Source organism: Wolffia australiana, chromosome 2 (assembly GCF_029677425.1).
Source record: "Wolffia australiana isolate 7733 chromosome 2, ASM2967742v1".
Classification (NCBI taxonomy): Eukaryota; Viridiplantae; Streptophyta; class Magnoliopsida; order Alismatales; family Araceae; genus Wolffia; species Wolffia australiana.
Window position 1 is genome coordinate 4,174,920 of NC_135836.1, and position 24,169 is coordinate 4,199,088.

General features: G+C 38.0%; 2 protein-coding genes across 3 annotated transcripts; one reads left to right on the forward strand and one right to left on the reverse strand.

Moving 5' to 3' along the window:
- Window positions 1-1,541: 1,541 nt before the first annotated feature.
- LOC144716570 (E3 ubiquitin-protein ligase At1g12760-like) lies at window positions 1,542-5,959 on the reverse strand. Its single transcript, XM_078591726.1, has 6 exons — window positions 5,831-5,959; window positions 4,910-5,759; window positions 3,577-3,696; window positions 3,357-3,489; window positions 2,555-2,719; window positions 1,542-1,959 (listed from the first exon to the last, which is right to left on the reverse strand). The coding sequence occupies exons 2-6, from the start codon at window positions 5,458-5,460 to the stop codon at window positions 1,792-1,794; spliced, it is 1,137 nt and encodes a 378-aa protein (XP_078447852.1). The 5' UTR covers window positions 5,461-5,759; window positions 5,831-5,959; the 3' UTR covers window positions 1,542-1,791.
- A 2,801-nt stretch (window positions 5,960-8,760) lies between these two features.
- Window positions 8,761-13,698, forward strand: LOC144716569 (copper ion binding / methyltransferase). Of its 2 annotated transcripts, none has more exons than XM_078591724.1 (12): window positions 8,761-8,928; window positions 8,988-9,256; window positions 9,665-9,738; window positions 9,848-9,942; window positions 11,348-11,445; window positions 11,679-11,762; window positions 11,890-11,970; window positions 12,533-12,601; window positions 12,694-12,789; window positions 12,882-12,964; window positions 13,039-13,103; window positions 13,150-13,698. In XM_078591724.1, exons 1-12 carry the CDS (start codon window positions 8,811-8,813, stop codon window positions 13,503-13,505), a joined length of 1,488 nt encoding a protein of 495 aa, XP_078447850.1. In that variant the 5' UTR covers window positions 8,761-8,810; the 3' UTR covers window positions 13,506-13,698. The 2 variants fall into 2 exon arrangements, with proteins under 2 accessions (XP_078447850.1, XP_078447851.1); XM_078591725.1 differs by having other exon boundaries at window positions 8,764-8,928; window positions 13,168-13,698.
- The last annotated feature ends 10,471 nt before the right edge of the window (window positions 13,699-24,169 follow it).

Sequence of the window (24,169 nt, forward strand, 5' to 3'; positions counted from 1 at the left end):
GAGAGGATAGAGAGAGAGAGAGAGAGAGAGAGGAGAGGGGGAATGAAAAGAAGAGGGAGAAATGGAGGGGGAACGAGAGGATAGAGAGAGAGAGATATGGAGGGAGGGAGGGAGGGAGTGAGGATGGATGAATAGAAGAGAGAGAGAGAGAGATATGAAGGGTGGAGGATAGAAAAAAAAGGGAGGGACGGATCAATGGAAGAGAGAGGGAGGAAGGGGAAGAGGAAGGGATGAATAGGAGAGAGAGAGAGAGAGAGAGTTGGAAGGGGAGAGGGAGGTTAGATAGAGGGAGGGAGATATGGATAGAAGAGAGAGAGATGGAGGATGGAGAGATAGCGGGAGGGAGATAGAGAGAGAATGCGAGAGGGAGGGAGGGATGAATAGAAGAGAGAGAGAGAGAGAGAGATGGAGGGAGTGAGAGAGATGGAGGGGAGAGGGAGGATATAGAAAGAGTGAGAGAGAGGGAGGGATGAATAGAAGAGATACAAATGGAGGGGAAGGAGGATATAGAGAGAGGGAGGAGGGATGAATAGAAGAGAGAGAAATGGAAGGGGAGAGGGAGGATTGAGAGGGAAAGCGAGAGGGATGGAGGGACGGATAGAAGACAAAGAGAGAGAGAAAGATGGAGGGAGTGAGGGGGATGAATAAAAGAGTGAGAGAGATGGAGGGGGAGAGGAAGGATAGAGAAGGAGAGAGAGAGGGAGGGATGAATAGAAGAGATAAAAATGAAGGGGAAGGAGGATAGAGAGAGAGATGGAGGGAGTGAGGGGGATGAATAAAAGAGTGAGAGAGATGGAGGGGGAGAGGGAGGATAGAGAAGGAGAGAAAGAGGGAGGGATGAATAGAAGAGATACAAAAATGAAGGGGAAGGAGGATAGAGAGAGAGGGAGGAGGGATGAATAGAAGAGAGAGAAATGAAGGGGGAGAGGGAGGATAGAGAGAGAGAAAGGAAGAGAGGGATGAATAGATGAGATAAAAATGAAGGGGAAGGAGGATAAAGAGAGAGAGATGGAGGGAGTGAGGGGGATGAATAAAAGAGTGAGAGAGATGGAGGGGGAGAGGGAGGATAGAGAAGGAGAGAGAGAGGGAGGGAGGAATAGAAGAGATACAAAAATGAAGTGGACGGAGGATAGAGAGAGAGGGAAGGAGAGAGGGATGAATAGAAGAGAGAGAAATGAAGGGGGAGAGGGAGGATAGAGAGAGAAAGGGAGAGAGGGATGAATAGATGAGATAGAGATGGAGGGGGAGAGGGAGGGATGAATAGAGGAGAGAGAGATGGAGAGGGAGGGGGGAGAGAGAGAAAGAAAGGAGAGTGAGGATGGAGAGATATAGATATATTGTGAGATAAACAGAGGGGGGAAGGAGAGGAGAGAGATGGAGAGAGAAAGAATGGGAAAGAGAGGGGGCGGTATAGGACAGAGCGAGAGAAGAAATAGGCACTTCCTTGTCACTGGGCCACCTGCACTAAGCTGCCACAGCTTTCTCCTCTAATGATTCTCAAAAACATTAGATCAAAAGCATAAATAATGTTGATAATGAAGTGATCACGGCATAAAGCCAAGATACCATCTCCAATACTAAACCTCTCGAGTTTCATCTTAACACAGCAAGTCAACCTCAACCTCACATGCACATTCACTATACAGAGAAAAGGCAACAACGGCGCAGGCGACATTCGCAAACAACGCACAAACCGGAAGACATGAACGTCGAATATGCACATAAACATAACTTTTTTCAACTTTAGAAAGCGGGTGAAAAGAATACCGGCTTTTGGGGGCAGGGCTCGTTTTAGACCTCGTCCCCGGCGGCGTTCTTCCTTATGTTGTACTTGCAGAGCGGGCAAGTCGCGTTAATGTACAGCCACTTGTCTATGCATGACGTGTGGAAATGGTGGTTACACGGGAGCCCGCGAAGCTCGGCCCCGTCCTCGTAGGTGGAAAGACAGATACAGCACTCCTGCAGCCACAAGTTACCCCCAATAACATAAATATTAAATGATCCACGAGAAAATCAACCCAGAATTCTAATTCATCTTATTCCTAGAAACTCAAATTTTTTTAAAAAGTAATAATTTCAACAAATTTAAAATATTAAGAGAGTATTGATTTAATTCATCAAGAAAATGAGATTTAGTTCTTCAGAAACCCTCTAAGATTGTTTCATAAACGAATTTATGATAGTCAGTGTTTTATATTGATGATAATTATGAACATAATAAGAGGCGACAACCATCAAGAAAACGGGATGTTATTGGATAATTATGTGTTTACAAATTTCGCAAAATCAATTTGTGATACACCGTTCTTTCAAAAATAATGACCAAGAACAGATTTTCTGAATTGTGCACAAGAGAAGAGGCAAACCATGAAGGAAATGGGATACAGTTGCACACCTTTTTCATTTTACAATCTCAGTTTTCGATATTTCGCACTTATATTCCCCTAAATCAGTTTTCAAAGCAAAACACATCGATTTCGACATTATGATATTCATACATTAACACGCAGTTATGGAACAAAAGAGTTGAAAATAATTGAAAACAGCTGCTTACAGAATCCTCTTCCGAAAGAACATGTTCCATAGGCCCTTCGGAAGAACTTCCAGCGACCATTCCTCCGAATGGCCCAGAACTCTCCCCCCCTAGTTTATCAGCATCGCCAAATCTTCTAAACTTATACCTCGGTAGTTTACTAATATCCTCATCCGAAGCTCCTTCCTAAAAATAAATAGAAATAAGTGAGCCAATTATTCATAATCTCAACACCAAAAAAAAAACAATGAGAAAATTTACTAGTCGGCGAGACTGAAAAATGAAGTTTATGTAATATGATAAATTCTTCAGCACATCATGCAAGTGTTCGCCTTAGTTATATAATATTAAATCTAAAAACATATTAAATTAATAATTATTCAGTATGACTGTTAATTCTCGAAGTGTAGAGGACTCTGGTAGGATTGCCACGCCTCCAACAGAGAGAGAGCAAAAGAGAGAGAATTTCTATAAATTTTTTGATGCCCTTCTTAGGGGAAAACTACATGTATTGAAAGAGAAAAAAAAGAAAATATTAAAAAGATCAAAATACCCCTACCGGCCAAAAATGATGAAAATGAACCCCTCTTGTGCGAGGGAATGACTAAAATACCCCTAGATATGATGGGGATCTTACCAGGATCTAGGGTAAAACATGTATTAACCAAAGCTCAATTTCTCCAAAAGCGTTCATAAATTTTTCCAAAAGCAAATAATCTTTCAAAAAAAAATGCCCCCTAACTATGATCAGATCTTACTCCTTTCATTATTTTCATTGTTAATGGAAAAAACTCATAGATTTTTTAATCCCACAAAAGAATACCTGATCTGCCACAGCATAGAGAATGGCAATAATACATGGCAGGCAACAGCAAACAGCAATGCCGATGATACACGCAAGCGCAACACAAAAGACTACAAAGAATACATCAAACGCTAGGAACACGATGCAAAGCCTGGAAAACGTAAAACATGATTAGATTTTAATAAATGAGGAACGAGACTCAAAAGGAAAATTAATAACTGAAAGAAAATTTCCCCACCAGTAAAGCTGGGATGCATCGTGAGTCAGGGATTGGCCTCCGGTGGACACCCAGTAGAATCCTATAATCCACCAAATAAACGAGAACATTGTGTTTGCTGACTCCAGATGCTTGGTCAAACTGACGTTAAAACAGAGGATAAATCAGACAATATTAAAGACATTATAGTATCATAATTAATGACATAAAATTGAATGATGCGCTAGTGATAGCAGATGATGGCAAAAAATCGTCATTGTAATCGTCATTTTCTGCAGCTTGAGTGATGGCGACAATGCCGTCATTGTCACCGTTATCCTACTCCATAAGAATGACAAAGGAAAAGGCGACTTCATCATCATCTGGTGAGGTTAACAGAGGGAAAATGATAATACAAGATCATCATCGTCACCAATGGCAGCAAACACTAGCATAATAGGATTAATGACATAAAGAAAAATGAATTAATGGGATTTTTGGATAGAAGTGTACAAATTTATTATTTTTCTCCATAATATGTGTATGGAAGTCCACTAATTGCTCCAGTTAACTGGTATGGGTGAGAAACATGCAAAATCAAGATCAAAAATTAAGTTTCTAAATACGTATAAATTCAAGGATTTAATCTATGAATAAGGAGATGAATTATTGGTATATACGGTAGCAGAGAAACATATTAGTATAATTACCAAAATCATGTGTGTGGAAGTTATCTAATCCATTGAATTTGTTTGTATAAATAAGAAATATACAAAACAATTCCCAATAATAAGTATAACAAAAACGCAAGTGCCTAGTTCTAGAAGCTTTAAAAGCTGAAGTTCAAAAAACCCATATCATGGAATTCATGGTACGGTTCGGAAAATTTAGAAAGCTAAAGAAAATAATTCAAGGCCTAGTTTAGAATTGGATAGCTAAACAAAAATCCAGGCACCCGGAAGAGCGTTTGACTTTTCATTACTTTTACACTCAAGAAACCTTAGTTAGGTTCAATTCGTTACGAAGTTTAGATTCAATTTCGGTGTCTAGATAAACAATCAAGCCTTCGACTAGATTCAAATTCAAGAAATTTAAGCTGAAATAAAAAAAAAAGAATTCAAAGCTTAGTTTAGAATTGGATAGCTAAACAAAAATCCAGGCACCCGGAAGAGCGTTTGACTTTTCATTACTTTTACACTCAAAAAACCTTAGTTAGGTTCAATTCGTTACGAAGTTTAGATTCAATTTCGGTGTCTAGATAAACAATCCATCCGCCAGGACGAGCAATCAAGCCTTCGACTAGATTTAAATTCAAGAAATTTAAGCTGAAATCAAAAAAATATAAACTTCTCAAGGATTCTGAGATCGATAGTACCTCGTTCTCTCATCCTGGGCTTGATCAGGATCGAAGAACTCACCCTCCTCAAATTCACGAGGAGTGCTACGATCCGAATCTCCACGATTAGATTCACCTCCTTCAGAGTTGGAAGAAGAAGAAGAAGAAGATCCAAGATCTTGCCTACGCTTGAACTCCATACACACACAAACCATGTGCAGAATGCACTGAAGAGCGTAACCCACGATCCATACCCTAAGAGGCATCGATGGCGACTCATTCCGGCTGATAATCAACACGATGGCAGCCACAGCAACGAACGCGAGATTCCAGAGAAGATCAAGAACAACGACGGGCTTGGAGTAAGCCCAATCGCTTCGCCGCTCTTCCAGCTGCTCCGCCGCGGTCTCTCGCACGAGCATCGACGGCTCTCTCATCACCCTTCTGCTGCTTGCTCGACGCAGGAACTGCGCAGCCCCGCGCAGCGTCGTTCTAACGCGGAATCGGCGATCGCGGTCGGTTTCGGGGTCTGATCCGAGCAGCGGCTCCGCAGAAGGGCCCTCCGCGCGGCTCGAAGATCTCGTATCCATCGGAATCGAAGAAATTTCGGGATGAATTATAGGGATTTGATGCGAACCCTAATGAATTGTGTCGATTGCAAGCGGAATTTGGGGATGAACTGGGATTTGATGCAAGCCCTATCGAATTCTGTCGATTGCAACCGCAATTTGGGGATGAACTGGGGTTTGATGCAAAACCTATTCAATTCCGTCGATTACAATCCGGATTTGGGCAGCTGCTTCCAAGATGCCCTCTTCGAATTCAATCGCCTGGCCTTGATTCTTGTGCGATTGCCATTGGAGAGGACGATCGGCGAAATCTGTGGGTCCTGAAAGGGGGGAAATTGATATCTTCGTTTCTAAATCTCAAGAAATTGGCCGGGAAAGGTGGGATTTATACCAGAAAATCTTGTAGCTCAAGACAGAGTACGACGCTCGTTGACGGATTTCTCTCCAATCACAGGATAGATAGATGCATATATAGATAGATAACTTCATCTGTACTGATTCTAGCATCCATAATTATACTGGTATAGAAATATACATAGATAAACATGACATTCTGTGAATAGATGTATAAATAGATGGATAGATATATACATAGAGTACCATACATACATAGATAGTAAGATACGTGCATACGTACATACCTACCGAACTGGTGAGATAACTACGTACATACATACATACATACATACAGACATACATACATACATACATACATACATACATGCATACATGCATACATGCATACATGCATACATGCATACATGCATACATGCATACATACATATATACATACATACCCAACACACATGCACGCACACCATCCCTACACAAATACATACCAACCCTGCACACATACACACACACCAACCCTACACACACACTCTTAACTCTTCCAAAAGGGAATATCTAACTCTCAACTCACCCTAAGATATGATCTCCCCCAAACTTCAGCTATATTTTCTAAAAAATACACAAAACATATAAACCACATAAAATTCCACATTTCTGGGTACATTTCATCCACACAATTTTAGATTTACTCATCTGAAACTAATCTAAATAAAGAAACAATATGTTTATGCATCAATAACGTAAATGCCTATACATCCACACTATTTTAAAACACCGATAATATGCATGATTTTACTTTGTAAAGTGCATAACAGGATCAAAAAGGACGCGTTCATACAAATATACAAGTATACACATTTAAATTTACCATATTTGAAATATCAATGTGGTAAATTTAACAACTATCCACTCACTCCTCCTTAATTATGAATTTTCAGTCATGATTGGCCTTACACAAAAATTAAAGATCCCACAATAGTATCACAGGTGGTGTTTGCATGTCTGATATACGTCCAATACCCCATATTGATCGATCCAATATCCAGATGAATCCAGACAATTTCAGATACCAGAATTGGATATCGGACATATGTTGAATACCCGCTACTTATGATATATCAGGATGCGCACTATAGGTGTTGGGATGTAGTGGTCACCAATACTGGATATTACATTCTAAAACTGATATCCACATAGAGTATTGATATCTATATATCATTTTATTTTTTATGGAGCCATTGTCTCATATGGAACGATCGAGTAAATGCATTTTGCTTTTGTGTCCCAAAAGTTTGCATGTATCAACTTAATTGGATAACAATCATTTAGCTTAGCAATAATGCGTATTTATATTTTAAAACAAAGGAGATTAATTCAGAAAATGTTAACTATAAGTTCATGCTATTAGAATAAGTGATTAAAACAATATTTTCGATTTACATGTTGGATATCAAAAAAACTGATATCCAATATCATCATCAAACCCTGAGACGAGGACAGATGCCGATATCAGGACGAGCCCATTAGACAAGGAGGCATGCTGATGTCGGTACAAGTAACAGAATCACATATTGGTATTGGAGAATCTAGTATCTGATATCAATATCAAACCCTTGAGAAGATAACAAATGTCAATATCAAGATAAACCCCCAAGACGAGGACACATGCCAATATCAATATAAATAATAGTATCAGATATCAGAACTGTAGCAACCATTATCTGATATAGTAATCAGACAAAGACACACCCTTGAAATGAGGACATATGCTGATATCAGGACAAGCCCATGAAACGAGGATGCATCTCGATATCGGTAAAAATAACAGTATCAGATATTGGTAATGGAGCAACAAATATCTGCTATGGCGATCAACGCCCTGAGACGAGGACGAGGGACATCATCAGGACAAACCCCTGAAAATGAGGTCGCATACTAATATTGGAACAAATATGGGTATTATATATTGGTACTGGTGCAACCAGTCTCTGATATCATCATTGAACCCCTGATACGAGGACAGATGCCAATATCAACACAAACCCCTAAAACGAGGATGCACACCAATATCAGTATAAAAACAATATCAGATATTGGTATTGGAGCAACCGACATCCGATATCGTCATGGAACCCCTAAGACGAGGACATATGTCAATATCAAAACAAACCCCCGAGACAAGGATGCATGCCCATATGGGTACAAATAATGATATCAGATATTGGTACTGGAGGAACATTTATCTGATATCGTTATTGAAGCCTAGAGACGAGGACGGACATCAATATCAGGACAAATCCCTGATACGAGGACAAATGTCAATATTAGTAAAAATAACTGTATCAGATGTTGATACTGTGGAAACCAATATCTGATATCGTCATCAAACCCCTGAGACGAGGGCGGATGCCAATATCAGGATAAATCCCCGAGACGATGACACATGACGATTTCAGAACAAACCCCTGAGACGAGGATGCATGCCGATACGGACGGGACGGTTTTTTCGTCCCAGGACGAAAAAATCGTCCCGTCCGCGAGGTTGGACGAAAACATGACAGAAATTCATCTCAAGACGAATGGACGGGACGGTTTTCATCCACTCGGACGAAAGAACCGTCCAGTCAAGAGATCTCGAACGAAAAAACCGTCCCGTCCGCTTCCCTGCACTGATTCCAGACATCGGACGGGACGATCTTTGTCCCATCCCGTCCATCGTCCACGTCCTGGATGATCCGTAACTATAACGGTATCATATATATATATCTATACTATAACAACCGATATCTGATATCATCATTCGATATCCACATATCCGGTATAATAACCAACCCGGTGTCGAGAAGAAATCCAAAAATTGAGAAGGGGAGTAAATTCCCATTTTAAACCCATGGACAGAGTTAATAGACAGGCCCATGATTCACAGGCCCAATAAAGAACTCTTCTTCTTCTTCTTCTTCTTCTTCCCAAGAACAAGTATAAATACTCCAAGAGTTGCAGTTTGGGAAGAAGATCGCGCCATGGCGCAAGCTTTGGGGCAGGAGACAGTGAAGAAGGCGCTCGCCGCGGCCAGGCAATCCGATGCCATCTCCATTGTTCCTCTTCGACTTCGCCGATCAATCAAGCGCTTCCTCCGAGGTTCATCTCTTTTCCTTCTTCTCTCTGCTTTGTCGTGAATCTAACGGCAGATTTCGCAGAGAAGGAGTCCACGCGGATGCACCGCAACGTTTTGATGCTTTCGGAGTCGCTGTGCAACGTCAAGAGAGCGAATTTGGCGATCGCGGAACAAGCTTCGCGGGAGCTGATCGATGATCCGTTGAAGGAGGTGGATATACAGTCTAGGCGATGGAAGATTAGGTCATCTTATGGCGACATTGGTCTCAGTTACCGGGAGGATGAGACCGCGGCTTATGTTGCCTCCCGCATGCCGGCTGTCTTCTCTGCTTGCCGCCGTATACTCCGTGAGGTCGTTGATAACCATTGTTTTTATCCCTGACCTTGTAGTTTCGTTTCTTCATTTTTTGATTATTTAGTTTATTATTTTATCTGTGTTTTTTTATGTTTTGAATGTTTGATTTTCTTCATTGTTTGTTATTTCTATTTTTGATGAGATTTTGATTTTCTTAATCGATGGTCTTGTCAATCTGTTTCCAACTTTTAGCTGCATATTTTGGTGTTTTATTTTTTCATTTTTTATTAGTTTATTAATGTGCTGATTCTGTCACCTTAGTAATTTTATGTTATTTTCCGTTACTTTCATGTCATTTATTCTTAATATTTAGTAACAGTTTTGAAAACAAGCAATGATTTATTTATCTTCTAATTTTAAACTCTTACTGAATATCTGCATTCAAATATTTCATGTTCTCTGCAGGTTCGGCGCAGATTACCAGATTTCTGCCCCAGCAAGGTTCTGGACTTTGGGGCGGGGCCTGGGACTGCTTTTTGGTGTCGTTTTCTTTCATTTTGGCTCTTTTTGTTGCCATTTTGTATTTTTTTTTGTTGGGTTTCAAGATCAATTTCCAGAAGCCTAACGACATGTTCTTCGTCGATGCAGGGCGATTAGAGATGTCTGGCCTCGTTCGATAGATCACGTCAATTTGGTAGAACCTTCCAAGTCAATGCAGCGGGCTTGCCAGAGTCTTTTACAGAGTTAGTCCCTTTTATTTCTGGTCTCAGCTTGATCACTTTTTCAGTTTCTTATAAAGCTCTTTAAATTATCAAAGTAATCATTGGGAGAAGTTAGTTTCTTATAATCTATGCCAGGAGTTAGTTTCATTTCTCATATTTTCTAGAAAAAATTCTTCATTTGAATATTAACAAATTGGGATTGGAAATGTTCAGAAGCACCCACACCATCGCTGCTGGATTTCTTTGTTGAAACATTATTTGTGAGCGACCAAACAGAAGTATTAACATTTGACAGAAGATCTTGGGACTCTCTTGAGACAATCTCTTTCCAAAGTTCATAGGGATTTGGTCAACTCGCGAAAAATGTGGCAAAATTTATCAAAGAAATGTATCCACTGGGCGCGTTTTGTCATAAAATGTTGAATTCCGCATTGATATGATGCTACCATTTAGGATTTGCGGACGAATGACTGATGAAGATGGGATGAGACAAATGTGTTTAGTTTCGTTATTCGTCACTGGTGTCATTTGTATCATCTTATGATGCTACCACTCAATGCTTTGCAGATTGATGACCGATAATAATCTGGGACAGGATGAAACAAGACATAACCTGTTTACTTCAATTACTCGTTAGAAGGGTTGTTTTTTTGACATATGATGCCATCATCTAGGTTTGGTGGACGTACTGTTGACAAGATCTGGGATGGGACAAAAGAAGGCGGAATAGGTTTAGATCCATTATACACCACAGGCTTCATTCGTTTCAACAGATGATCGAACAGAACACAAGGCAATATGGTCAAAACGAAATTATCATTTTTTGTAGATATATCAATGGGCATGTAAAAAGATAGAATTAGAGATTGAGATAGTTAAATTACTACTTAATTACTATTTAAAAAGATAGAATTAGAGATTGACATTCATCTGTCGACGGTCCATTTTGTTCTGTCCAAACCCATCCATTTCCTTCCATTCTCTATTCTAAGTTCAGTGCCGGTGACTGATGATTGGATGAGATGACTAATTCTTTTTGAAAAAATATAATCGTTTATTAATTATTTGGAGAGAAATGGATGGAAGTACAGAGAGTGTAGACATAGAGAGAGGGGGAGAGAGAGAGAACTAGAGATAGAGATACATTCGCCATCTGTCATCTTTCATGATCTCCTTTTTGTGTTATCCCGTTTAGTTTTATCCGTGGAAACATACTTTCCTTTTAGATTATTTTTATTTATGAATATCTTACAATTTTGAAAGATTATTATCTTTCAAAATTTTAACCAATTTTCTCATGACATTTTCTGTTCATTGTTCTCATCAATCCGCCTTTTCATCTGTTTGTTCTTTATGATTTATCATATCACCTGTAGCTTGTCGAATATAAAGCACGATCAATCCCAGTAATTTTTTACTTCTTCAGATTCGAAGAATTTGCCTCTAATTCGAAGTTATGATAACCTTCAAGCACTGAGTCGTGATATTGACAAAAACGAGAGAGGCCACGATCTTGTCATTGCTGTAAGTCCCTCAAAAGTAGCTGCTTGGACTGCCCAGAGGGTATTTAAGTTTTTGTCATTCTAAGACGGCTATGATTTCTGAGGTGTGGTATCAGACTAAAGCATTTATAATAATATTCCCTCTTTAAAAAGTTGTCCCAAATCAGATGTTGCGTGTTGAAAATTCTCTTGAAACTAATATCTATCTCAGGATCACAAACTCTTGATTTTTTGGTTTCAATGATCCGTTCACAGTCCTATGTTCTTGGGGAGATTCCATCTTTGAGGGATCGAGTCACCGTTGTTCGTCAGCTCTGGAGCCTCACCAAAGATGTATTGGTATGCTGCTTCTAATTTTCAAATATCATGACTATTCTTGTTTTTTATTAATACCTTTCTTTGAATATTCAATATATTCGTGTGATCTTCCATGAAATATCATCGGTTTCCACGATTTTGAACTTAGATTATTGTCGAGCCCGGAACTCCCCAGGGATCAAAAACCATCTGCCAGATGCGTTCTCACATTTTGTGGATGTCCAAGCGGGTAAGAATATCAGTTCTTCATCTTCCATTGATTTCCTTAAAAGCGGATAAACTTAAAAAGATTTTTTTTTATGCAATCAAGAATAAAGATCACAATTTTCTCCTCAATTCGTATCTAGCTGCAATCAATATATGTATATTTACTGGGCTCGTTTGCTGTGAATGTACAAGCAGGTGAATCAGTTCTTCGTCTTCCATTGATTTCTTTTGATAAAACTAAGTAAGAAGTTATTATTTTTTATGCAAATAAGAATAATTGCCATGACTTTCTTCTCAATTCGCATCACGACCGGCTCATTCACCGTGGATATCCAAGTGGGTGAGAAAATCAGTATATTGCCGTCCATTGATTTCGGTACATGGAAACAACACAAGAATTCTGATTTTTTGATGCAAATAATAATAAAGATCATGATATTGCCTCAGCAGCCGATGTATCATTTCTTCGTCCTCCAGTAATTTCCATAATTCAAACCAACTTCAAAAAATCTGTATTGAATTTTAATAGTGATTACGCCTTTTCGTCCCAATTTCTATATATTTACTGGGTCGTTGACTTTCAGAAATCTCTGAAGGCCGAGCGAGCCATTGACCCAGATTCTTCGACAGACGGAGCCTTCGTCGTTGCGCCGGTTTGGTCTCACTGCAAAACAAATTAATTATTTATTACCTTTTAATTATGCAAAAAAATATGTTTGACTTTTTTTTTCTGTTTTTTTACTAGTGTCCCCACGATGGAGCTTGCCCGCTGGAAAAGTCAACGAAATACTGTCATTTTGTTCAGCGGCTGGAGAGGACGTCCACCCAGCGAACGTTCAAGGTGTGGGCCTTCACCCTGAAAAGTCAACCATCTAAAAAGTCAACATTTTGGGTTGAATTTTTTTTAAAGTCAACCATCTACGTCTGGCACAGCGCTCTAAGGGCGGCGGGGCTTTGCGGGGATTCGAGGACGAGAAATTCGCCTACGTGGCATTTCGACGGGGGAGAAGGCCGAGGTGGAAACTCGGAAATGTCAACTTGGTTGACTATTTTGAGCGTAACATTATAAAAATGAAATTTATTTCTGCAGGGAATCGTGGCCGTTGGATGGCGTAGATCTTGCGGCGCTTGATGATGATTTGATAGTTGATTATGGTAATCACACTGTTTTCATTATTATTCATCTATATCTATGTTCAAGATTCTTGTTCATGTGCAGATGATGATGATGATGGTGCTGCTACTGCTGTTGATGATGATCATCATCATCATCATGTGGGGGCATTGATGCGTCTCTCGGATGCAGAGGGGGATGGCAGCGCCGATGACGAGGAAGCGGAGGACGACGGCGAGGCGCCGGGGCTTGGCGGCGGGTGGGGGCGGATAGTGTTTCCACCGGTACGGAGAGGGCGCCACGTGGCGATGCACGTGTGCCGCACGAGTGAGCCTGGAAAAATTGACGGCAGGTTCGAGCGCGTAGTCGTTACCCGAAGCAAGAACCCAGTGCTCCACCGCCAAGCACGCAAGTCCCTCTGGGGTGACCTCTGGCCATTTTAATCTCTCTCTCTATCTCTTTCTCTCCATATATCATCTCTCTCTTCATCTCTCTCTCTAAATTATGGAAGAAATATCATTTTCACAAAAAATTTGCCCATATCTTACATGAGAAATAAGCTATGGACACTGCAGGTTTCCCTCTCTCTTGAATTGAAGGTCTTGGAGGGGTAGTTTCCTTGTTTTCTCTCTCTAATGTCACATTTTTATGCTTGAGAGAGAGGTAAAGAAATAGCTGCATAGATGGGTTGGTCAGTGAATCACAGTGCTCTAGATGTAAAGATTCAATGAATGCATTGTCCAGAGGATATGTGTTAGATATTCACAGGTTGAATCATAGAGAAAGAGATATAAGTTAAAGAGCACGAAAGGAGGGGAGACAGATGGAGATATATAGTAATGAAGTTAGTCTAGATGGAGAGATGAATATATATAGGCAAACATATGCATAGAAAGCGATACAGGCTGTGATGGACAGACAAATAAATAGTTTGTCAAAGGATAGGTAATAGATAGAAAAATAGTTTATAGGTAGAGAGATGAATATATATAGGCAAACATATGCATAGAAAGGGATAGAGGGTGTGATGGACAGACAAATAAATAGTTTGTCAAAGGATAGGTAATAGATAGAAAAATAGTTTATAGGTAGAGAGGTATTAAGAGAGAATAGCGAAATAAATAAACACACCAATAGTATGTAGGGAGAGAACTATAAACAGAAGGCTATGGAAAAAGAGCTAGACAGACGTACTAGCCAATACGTAGATATCTAGCATAGAATTACAAAGAAGAGAAGATAAGAATATAGAAAAAAATCAATAGTGTGGTGTTGGCAGACAAGCGTAGAGAGAAAGTGGAAAAAGGAGAGAAGAAAGAAACATGATGCACCTCGATAAGAGAAATAAATATACAGATAAAAATGTATGGGGAATTAGGAATTAAAAAGAGAGGAGAGATAAAAAAACAGAAACATCATCTGGGTGTGGGGAAAATGAATAGATATAAGGAATGCATACAGAGATATACAGTGCCATGGCAAAGGGCTATCGTTGAGACCTGAAATGCACTTAAGGAACTAACAAGAGCATAAAGAAGATACATGGAGAGTTAGGAAAGGAGAATGGAAGACATGATATAGAAGGTTAAGAAGAAATCTGTTTATAAACTGATATTTTATATTAAGAATTTATAAATAAAAAGGAGAATCTTCTCCTCTATCAAAGTTTCTGATTTATGTGAAATGTATAGCATGCCCCAAGGAAGCCACCCACAATAATTTTGTTCCAGATAAAATGTTGGTGGATTGATACCGTCAAACTAGATTAATCATATTAGCATACTTCATTTTTACCACTTATTTTTAGACTTGCACTTAAATTATTCAACATTTAAGGATAAAATGATAGTTTTATGATTTATTTTACTAAGCTCTATTTTAAAAATATTTTATTAATTTTTTAGACTAACCCCACTTGGAGTTTTATTTGGAGTTTCTACCATATTCTTTGAGTTTTATTTGAAAAACATGACTTATGTAAATAAAATGATGAATTTGGGATACAAATGAGAAGAAAGGAGAAACTAATGCCATCTCCTAGATAATAATAAGAGGCCCAATATACAAGAAGCCCACTCTGGAAGCCCATTAAACCTCCTTAAGAGCCGAGTCAACAAAAGTCAAAGAATTGTGGAAATAACCCACAATTTGAATTTCAAAGGTTTGTTTTCAAATCTGGGAAGGAGGGAATGTGGATCCAGGCTGGAAATTAGGTAATCCTACCCTCCAAGCCCTTGGAATTAAATCAAATTATTTAATCTCTTCTCCCCTCTCTTTGTATCTTATCTTAGATTTCTTCTTCCAACTTGTTGTTGGAGGCCTAATGCATCAAATTTATTTGATCCATTATTTTTGTACAAAGAGTGTGGGAGAAAGAGTTCAAGAGTGATCAAGATTCTTGGAGAAAGATCATCACTTGGCCCTTGGGGGAAAAACAACAAAGTTTGTGTGATCTCCTGAATGTTTGATTTGAATTTTCTCACCATTTTTTCTAGGTAAACATCCATTGATTAGACTTCAAGTTTTCCTACACATCAAACAGCACTAAAGTATTCCTCTTGTAAATAAAGTTAGAGAATTTTTTCCCCACTTATTGGTGCCCAATTCTGTTGCCCGGCCTAGCGCCTCTGCTTGTGAATTGTGCCATATGAAGGGTGGTTAAAAGTTCTCTTTAACCTTAAATTTTACTTCTTTCCCTAAAAGGTCCCCAAAAATTCCTAAAAATCACATAAAATTATTAGACCTTATCTAAAACAAAATACATATGTAATTTATTTAGTTACATTGGTTTTCCTCTTTAGTTACATCCTTAACCTTTTCAAAAAACTATTTTCAGAAATTGGTGTGGTTTTCCACGTCATTCTCAATTCACCACTCTAATAGTGTAACGTGTCGCCACACGAAATAAGATAAAAAGAAAGAATGAAAAACTATTAGATGTGTGATGATGAAACACATTAACTGGAGCCACATCTACACATTATGTATTTTACTCAATGAAATAGGCTCTATAATTACATGGACATATTCATACTTAAAGGTGAACTTGATATTTTAAATGCTTCATACTCATGTTTTTAGGCTCACAAGGTGAATGAAAAATTCAAGGGCATCACTGAATTTGTATGCATTTTGAAAGATACTGACTTAAGATATTGATCAATTCTGTTCTAGGTGTCATGGGCGATTAAGGAGGATCAACAGAGAATTGGAGAAGCATATCTTCATTAGAAAATTATTATGGCCCTGGCAGAACGTAAGGACCATGGGTGATTCTCCTTGCAATATATTACTGCATCTTCATCATCAGTATTAGGTTAGATCAGCCATCGCCATCTTCATCACATCAACTCCACCATATCCATGCCTCTTAAATCCTTCTGGACAACTTACCATACTCCAAAGATCCATTCTCGCAAATTAAGTCCCAGAAATTGTGTTAAAATATCCTATTAAAGAAATCTATATCTATGTCAACCTTATTATTCTGTCCCTATCACTTCATATTGTTATCTATCTCTAGATCCCTCTCCTCTATCTCTCGTACTAATATTATTATTATCTTTATAATATTTGAGTATAAAAGAAATGGTGCATCTACATATAAAAATCAATATATCAAAATTTAGGAAGAAGTAAATAATTCCATTCCATCAAAGTAAATTAATCCATAGGTAGAAATAATTCAGAAAAAAACTGTGTACATAAAAGAGAGTATGTGAATAAGGGCACCTCTTGTTAAAAGTATATGCCAATTATTTTTGTGTTCACACAAAGAAGGTTGATGATTCTGATATGTCATCAAGTGTTAATCAATTTCAGTTTGTTTAATTCACTTATTGTGTGTAAAAATATAAGAATTATTAATTTAGTGTATTGTTATCTCAACAAAAATTGGATCTGGTGTAAAATTTTGCTCCATAATTTGATAGTAATATTCTTATCGATAATAACTTGAAAACACCTCATGGTTTGATGCCTGATTTCAAAATTAGATATAGAAACTAATGATTGATTGGAAATAAGCAAATAGATGTGGATGGGCAATAAGCATCTGACTAGAGTTTTGGGGCTTCTCAACAGGTGACAATTCAACGTGAAATCCTACAAAAATGTACATAAAAGTTAATGATCTGGGCTTCCATGGAGGCATAAATGTATGAACATTAGAATGTTCATATCCTTTGACCATATGGTGTTCATTGATTGATTGACTGATCATATCCATTACACATTAGATCAGGGTGAAAACAACGCATTGATGATAACTCAATGGATGTTCAGAATAATTACAGGAAACGAAGGATAAGTGAACAATACTAATAGAAGGATTTCTCTTTGGCTGATGGATAATGTAGCTGGTATTCTTGTGATTGGGACAGTTGATCTTTCTTTTAAGTTTCATTTTTAAGATTAGGTTCATCTATATAATAATAAGATGTTATGAAATTTACGCATACAAAAAATAATGCCTCATCTGTATCTGAGCCTTTGTCTTATATGATTCAAGGTTACAGTCCTACTCATTATATGACTTTTAGAGTATAGAAAACCTGTGATTTTTTCCATAGATGTCTTAAACCTTCTAATTTCCCTTTATTTTAGGAAAAGTAAAATGAAATAATCATGCTCAAAATTTATCTAAACTATGTCATTTTTTATCTTAATTTTCTTTATTGCACATAAACACTCAATTATGTTAATTTTTTCATTATCAAATATTGGTCTTTGTAGACTAGTGTTGAGTTCCCCAATTTTCCTGGTGAGAAGATGGCATTGTTGCAGATATGATTGGAGAACATGGCTTCTGATATGGGACGTTGTGAAACAGCCTACTTTTCAATGCTTATTATGTTTATATGTGGCCACGTGGCAGGCCTGATTGACCTTAAACTAAATAAATTACAGATAAAAATAATACCCTTGATTAGTATATTTATGAAACCCTTGTTCATGTTTATAAAAAATCTATAAACATTCAAATTTTTAGTTATTTTTCCAATTCTACATATTTCAATAAGAATAGATTGGCTTACATCTTTAATATTAGATTCCTCCTAAATATATGTTGAAGGATTTATCACTATATAGTGGATTATAATTTTAATTTAACCGTCATTTAAACATTATTTTTATCAAGCATCACTATTATTTGCGTGCTTCCTAATAATTATACTAAAGTTGTCATCAGATCACCAACCTCTCATGAAAAATTATGATAATTAATTTTAAACCATGATCATAATGAACATGTGAATGTCTCCAAATATATTTAGTTATTCAATACTATAAATTAACTTTACTCCATGTGGATTGGAAATTTATTCTTTAATAAATGATTTCCCATAGTTTTGTTTCATGATGCATTGATCTAAGATTGAAGGCAGATGAAGGAATAATATCAGAGCATAAAATAATTTTTCAGCGAGAATTTCAGATCATCCAATGGTGTATTGTATTTGATATTATGGAATGTTCTTGAAAATATCTTTAGCCTGCAAACATTTATTTCTATGTCTGAAACCCCTAATATATATTAAAGATTTGAATAGATGAAATTATTTATTTATTATTTGAGATTCAAGAGGACAAATAAATAGACTATTAAAGAAATTAGTGAAAAAGGAAGATAAAAAATGAGTTAAAATGAAATAAAAATCTTATTTTAATCCACTAATTTATATTTAATGCAGTCTAAATGAATCTAAATATAAATATCAAATTGAATTTAAAGTTAGAGAACCAAAATACCTGACTTGATTATAAAAAATACATTATCTTCCCTCGTTGAAACCAATAGAACGTATAACATATCATTTTTCAAACAGGGGTGAATAATATAACTCAATAATTTTTTATTTTATTAATACTATCAACATATTGAATAAATTTATTTCCTTATGTGTAGATAAAACATGTAGAGACTTAATAAACATGTTTAAATTATTTATCTCCATTATGTATAGAAAAAAGTACACTTAATAATTATCTAGGGTAAACTTTACTTCATTTTTCTTCTCGGATATTTTATCCCTCAATTTTATGAACTTTAATGTAACTAATACATTATTAATACAATGACTTTCCAAAATTGACCTCAAAGAGCTCTAAATTATCAGTAAACTATAAATGATTACTCTAAAATTTTCAAAATAAAAAAATTTAGGATTTCAAGATTAAAAATATATATATTTTAAGAAGATTACAGAATTCAGGAGAAATTTAGTTAATGATAACGCTAAGTTGAATAAATAATAATAGTTATGTATGACTCCTTATAGTCATCCTAATGATTTGGTAAAAAAACATAGGAAATATGTCAAAATATGTTAGAGTCTCACAATTGTTACTGAAAAAACAATGAATGTGGAAACTGAAGATGTAAGAAAAACTTTAGTGATCTCATGATGAAGATGAGTGTATTTTAATTTCTAGAAAAAGGTCATCTCTATGTTTTTATAATTATTTTGAAGTGATTAAAATCCAATTCAAAAAGGAGAAATTGAAAATTTTATTAAATAGAGTCACTTAGTTTAAATTTTATATTGTTTTAATTCATACTTCTCATGAGATGAATTGGTTTCAATATGATTTTATTACCTGATAGTATAATCGTCTGTACCCTCATGAGATGAATTTATTAGTTTTTGAATGTGTGTTTTTATGACATAAGCTTACAATGATTAAATAAATTATTGCTTTTACATGCAATAGACAGCTATAAGTTTATTTAATTGTTGACTAATATTTTATTTTAATGCTATTTATTATCAAACTTAAATAATATGTAAATGCTTTAATTTTATGTTATAAATATATTAAGTTACCAAAAATCCATGAGCAATCCATTTATGAAGGGTCTAAACATCTATCGTTTGTGACCATGTAATCCCCTATTTTCAAAAAGTGAAAAAGGGATGGCTGTCTTTCTGCCTCTTTGGTTTTTGCAGAATTAGATTTCCATTTTTCTCTGTCTCTCTTATGAAGATAATAAAGTTGACTCTCAGTAATTCTCCATCATTCAATAAAATCCCATTCAAAGTAGTTTTATTTATCAAGATACATTTTGATTGGACATAATTTCAGACATCTAAAAGCAAAGAAGCAACATCAAAATTAGACCATAGGTCATTTTGGTGTTTTAAACAATGATGTCTAATTTATTAAGATTCAATTTGATAAATATCAGTTTTAAATTTTCATTAACTGTATTGCAGTAATTAATTTGGATTTTATTCTTGGATTTAGTGTCCCATGAGATTTGTTCATACTTCCTTGAATGATTTGATATGAGTTAGATTGATTACTTTTTGAAGATATTTATTTCACAAATTTTATACTATGGCAACACTTTATCTTGACGGTTTCATAAAGGCCCACGACTTCTTTGATGACAGGAAAATACCCATGAGATGATCACATCAAAGTAATAACTAATTTTTGAAAAATGGGAATGGGCAGTGCCAATCTATTTCTCTCTCTCTCCCTCTCTCTCTCTCTCTATGTATATATATATAAATATATATAAAAATACATATATCTTTCTCCTTATGGAAGAGTCAAGCATTGTCAAAAAGCTGCTTTAAGATCTCACTAATCGATCAATTACTTCAAAGAGAGAATCAAACATCTTCATAGACATCTATCTTCAAAGGTCAAGAGTGTGCATTCTCGCCTTGATCAAAAAGTTAATTTTGATCTTATTCAATATTTTAAAGCTTTTGTTTCTTGAATATGTGGTTTTTTTGGCAAAAACACGTGTCAGGTATGACCAATCCTAGGGTGTGCTCACACATAGTGATCCCGCCTGCCTTGGATGCCTCCCTGGGGGTTTTATATATGTTAAGGTTTAATGTTTGCTCGACTTTTAGGCATGGAGTGAGCATAAATATCCCATTAGTCCACACCCGTGACATGAAAAAAACATACAATCATCATACCTCGTTAGGTCACGGGGTAGGCCTAAACTGCTAGAAATAGATTCTTGTCTCTAGGAGTTGTTGGTGCATGTTGGAGAGGAGGCACCATCATTCCTTCCTCAAATATCATTGTAAAAGCTCTATGATCTAGACTTTGCCAATGTGGGTCATCATTCATGGTCATTGTCAACATCCCATGCTATATGCCACTTGCTATCGGGGATGAGGATGCGTCATGTGTGAAAATCCAGCATGACCAGTCACTTAACATGATGGCTTCCCTTGCTTCCCAAGATTAGTCCTGCCAAGTGGAGAAGAGATATTGAGTGTGAGAATGTATAACATAGTTGGCAAGTGTGTCCACCATCTGATTTCCCATGAGTAGCTTATGATGAATTATGACCAGTCTCACCCCACATCAGATGATATCCATACAAACACTTTGTCAACATCAATGGGAGCAAGAACCTTTATGGAGCATGATGTCGGACGTCGTCGAAGGCGTCGCCCGATGGGTAAAATCACTAGGTGAATGTAACTACATGATGCGAAATGTCATAGGTGAAATGTACGTGCAGGGCCGACGAGTGGGAATTCACCGAGCTCTGAGCTCCGAGGCGGTAGCCATTGACAATGACGGTGACCTTCTGACCCTAGTCGGAGTGACGACGGTGACTACGGCGCCGAATGGAAGGATTCCATAGGGGCTCACACGTAACGGACAGGCTTGACCCGTACTTGTGAAGACACTCAACACGTAGTCTTCTCGATACCTTTCTCTCACCTAAACTAACCCGAGCGCGGTGGAGTGCAGCCGAAAATATACTGAAAGAAGTAATGTAACTGATGAGCAAGGAGATGACGTACCTTGTCGGTGGTGATGTTCGTTGTCAATATCTTCATCGTTGCACGAACTGGGGGTAGTCAAAGGAGCGGTGGAAGGTGTGACGGAGGATAACGGCGTGGCTCGACTTGAAAGGGGGCGTAGGGTGAAGAAGAGAGAGAGAGCCAGAAGGCGAAGCAGTTTGGACAAGTGGCCGGGCTCGATGGGCACGACCGTTACGAGAGGACGGCGTGATCGAAGCAAGGTGGCTGGACTTGTCAACTCGAAGGTACAATTGCAAAGGCGATGCCACTAGCAACTCAGAGCACAGGCGGCACCTATGTTTCAACAGCAGCGACACAAGCAGGGGACGGACGCATCAACATCTGGATATGGTGCAGCGTCGAAGACGCGTGCGACGCAAGTGATCATATACTAGCAGAAACTCTCTTATCGTGGTAGAGTAGGCACAGGCGTCGGTTAGACTGGAGTTGGCAGCGAGAATAACATCGCGGGATGCCTGGAGGTTGTCGAAAGGTGAAGCCTGAGCGCAACGCGATGCGGCACATACGTAAACAGCAATGGACCTGATGCCGGTAGAAGAATCTGTTCGTGACGCAGAAGTTCGTCATGAAATGACCTCCACCACATCATTGCCGTCGTTTGTGAGACACGGTCTTTAGTGCGGCGGTGAATCCGATCGAACAACCCCAAAGTCGTGGACGGTGGTGCAGTGTGCTCCACGTGAGATCTGCGTTGGCGTGACCAGGTACGAGGAACTATTCACAATCGACAACGGATCAACATTGAACGGCCACGGTAATGGGATCGTCGGGGGGTTGCTTAGACACGCGACCACAAAATATCACACTGTATTTTAAGACCCACGTTGGTGAGGCCTGGAGCGAGGAGTCCGTTTGCAAACGATGGCAGATCAGAATCGTCTGGCCGCAGTAGAAGGGTGTCGGAACCGTTCGATCGCGCGGGAGGCCCCAAAAATATCGTGCAGAGAGACCTCCGGGTCCACGTGATCCTTCAATCCAAGATTGCACTAGTATCCTCGTGCGCTAGTGCCACAGATCCCGACAGTGTTCACTGGCGAGTATTGAAGGGTGCGATGGGGAGAACAAAAGGAAATGGGGAAAATGGGGCGAACGACAATCTTTTGCCCTCCGTTTCTTCTTCTTTCCCTTCTTTTTCTGCTCTTTCGCTTCTCTTCCTCCTTATCCTTCCTCTTCTTCTTCCTCCCTTCCCTTCTTCTTCTTGGATGAGACCTGAAAATGACGAGTAACCGCAAAACAAAAATTTCCAGATCTGAAACTAGAACGTGGGGCCATCATTGCCTTATATAGGCCATGATGGGCCCCTTTACAGAGGGTCCAAGAAGGGGAGTCCAATAAGGGAACCCCCTCCCTTTTACAACACAAATAACTGACATAGGCAATGAAATGACGAGACGGACAAAAATGATGACGCAAAGAAACTGATACGGATGAAAACAAAGACATAACGACAAAAAACATACCGATGGACCTGCAGACGTGCTCTACCCGGGGTATATAAACCCGGGCGTCTTCACGGACGCTTTGGCGTGCCGGTCGGGCTGGACTCGGACCTGTGGTGATGCTGATGATGGCGATGACGGCTCCGCTTATGACTTGTTGGAGTCGTCTTGATGCTCTCCATCAGAGCATGTCAACTAAAAAACATGAGTCAGATTCTACGTCCATTTGCTTCCCACATTTTCACCCTCTCTGTTCACATCATATTATTTTTTATTCCAAGTAATATTCAACTTGTTTTGATTAAATTATGATTTTCATTTTCTCACCTAACTACCTATTATTTTTTATTTAAATCTCCTCTCATCTCTTTTGAATTTCCATTTAAAAGCATTAAATCCTTAAGCATTGTTCTTTTTGGAGACGACCCATACTCATTACTAGCGAGAACTCATTACATCAGTATCAACTTTTACAAATTATTGGTTTAATTCAGTTTATGGACAATAAATTGATACTAGCATTTTGTAGCCATGTCATTTTGGAAGAAGAGATTTCCATAGTTTCAATATGGGGAGATTTGGGGCAAGAATGACATCACAAGCTGTTGTGGTAACCAATATATATGTCACATAATCTTTATGGATTCCATGATGGATCGACCTCTAAAGAAAGAAGAGGCACTCGAGATAATTACTAGGCATAATATGCTTCTACCTTAATCTTGTGCAGGGAATTATTTCAAAAGTGATCTCAAAGGGAAAAAACAAGAATAATCCCCATCATGCGTGAGTGGCCATATGGGACAAACAGGAAAGGACCCTAGCTTAGTGGCCAGATCCTCATGTAGGGATTCTAGTGGG

What these genes read in the sequence shown, in the direction of transcription:
- LOC144716570 (XM_078591726.1), bottom strand. Translation starts at nt 5,460, where the DNA reads ATGGATACGAGATCTTCGAGCCGCGCGGAGGGCCCTTCTGCGGAGCCG. An exon ending in TCTATGCTGTGGCAGATCAG is followed by an intron (nt 2,720 to 3,356) that starts GTATTCTTTTGT and finishes ATTTATTTTTAG; the next exon opens with GAAGGAGCTTCGGATGAGGA. An exon ending in TTCTTTCGGAAGAGGATTCT is followed by an intron (nt 1,960 to 2,554) that starts GTAAGCAGCTGT and finishes TTGTGGCTGCAG; the next exon opens with GAGTGCTGTATCTGTCTTTC.
- LOC144716569 (XM_078591724.1), top strand. Translation starts at nt 8,811, where the DNA reads ATGGCGCAAGCTTTGGGGCAGGAGACAGTGAAGAAGGCGCTCGCCGCG. An exon ending in GGGCCTGGGACTGCTTTTTG is followed by an intron (nt 9,739 to 9,847) that starts GTGTCGTTTTCT and finishes TCGTCGATGCAG; the next exon opens with GGCGATTAGAGATGTCTGGC. An exon ending in TGATTTGATAGTTGATTATG is followed by an intron (nt 13,104 to 13,149) that starts GTAATCACACTG and finishes TCTATGTTCAAG; the next exon opens with ATTCTTGTTCATGTGCAGAT.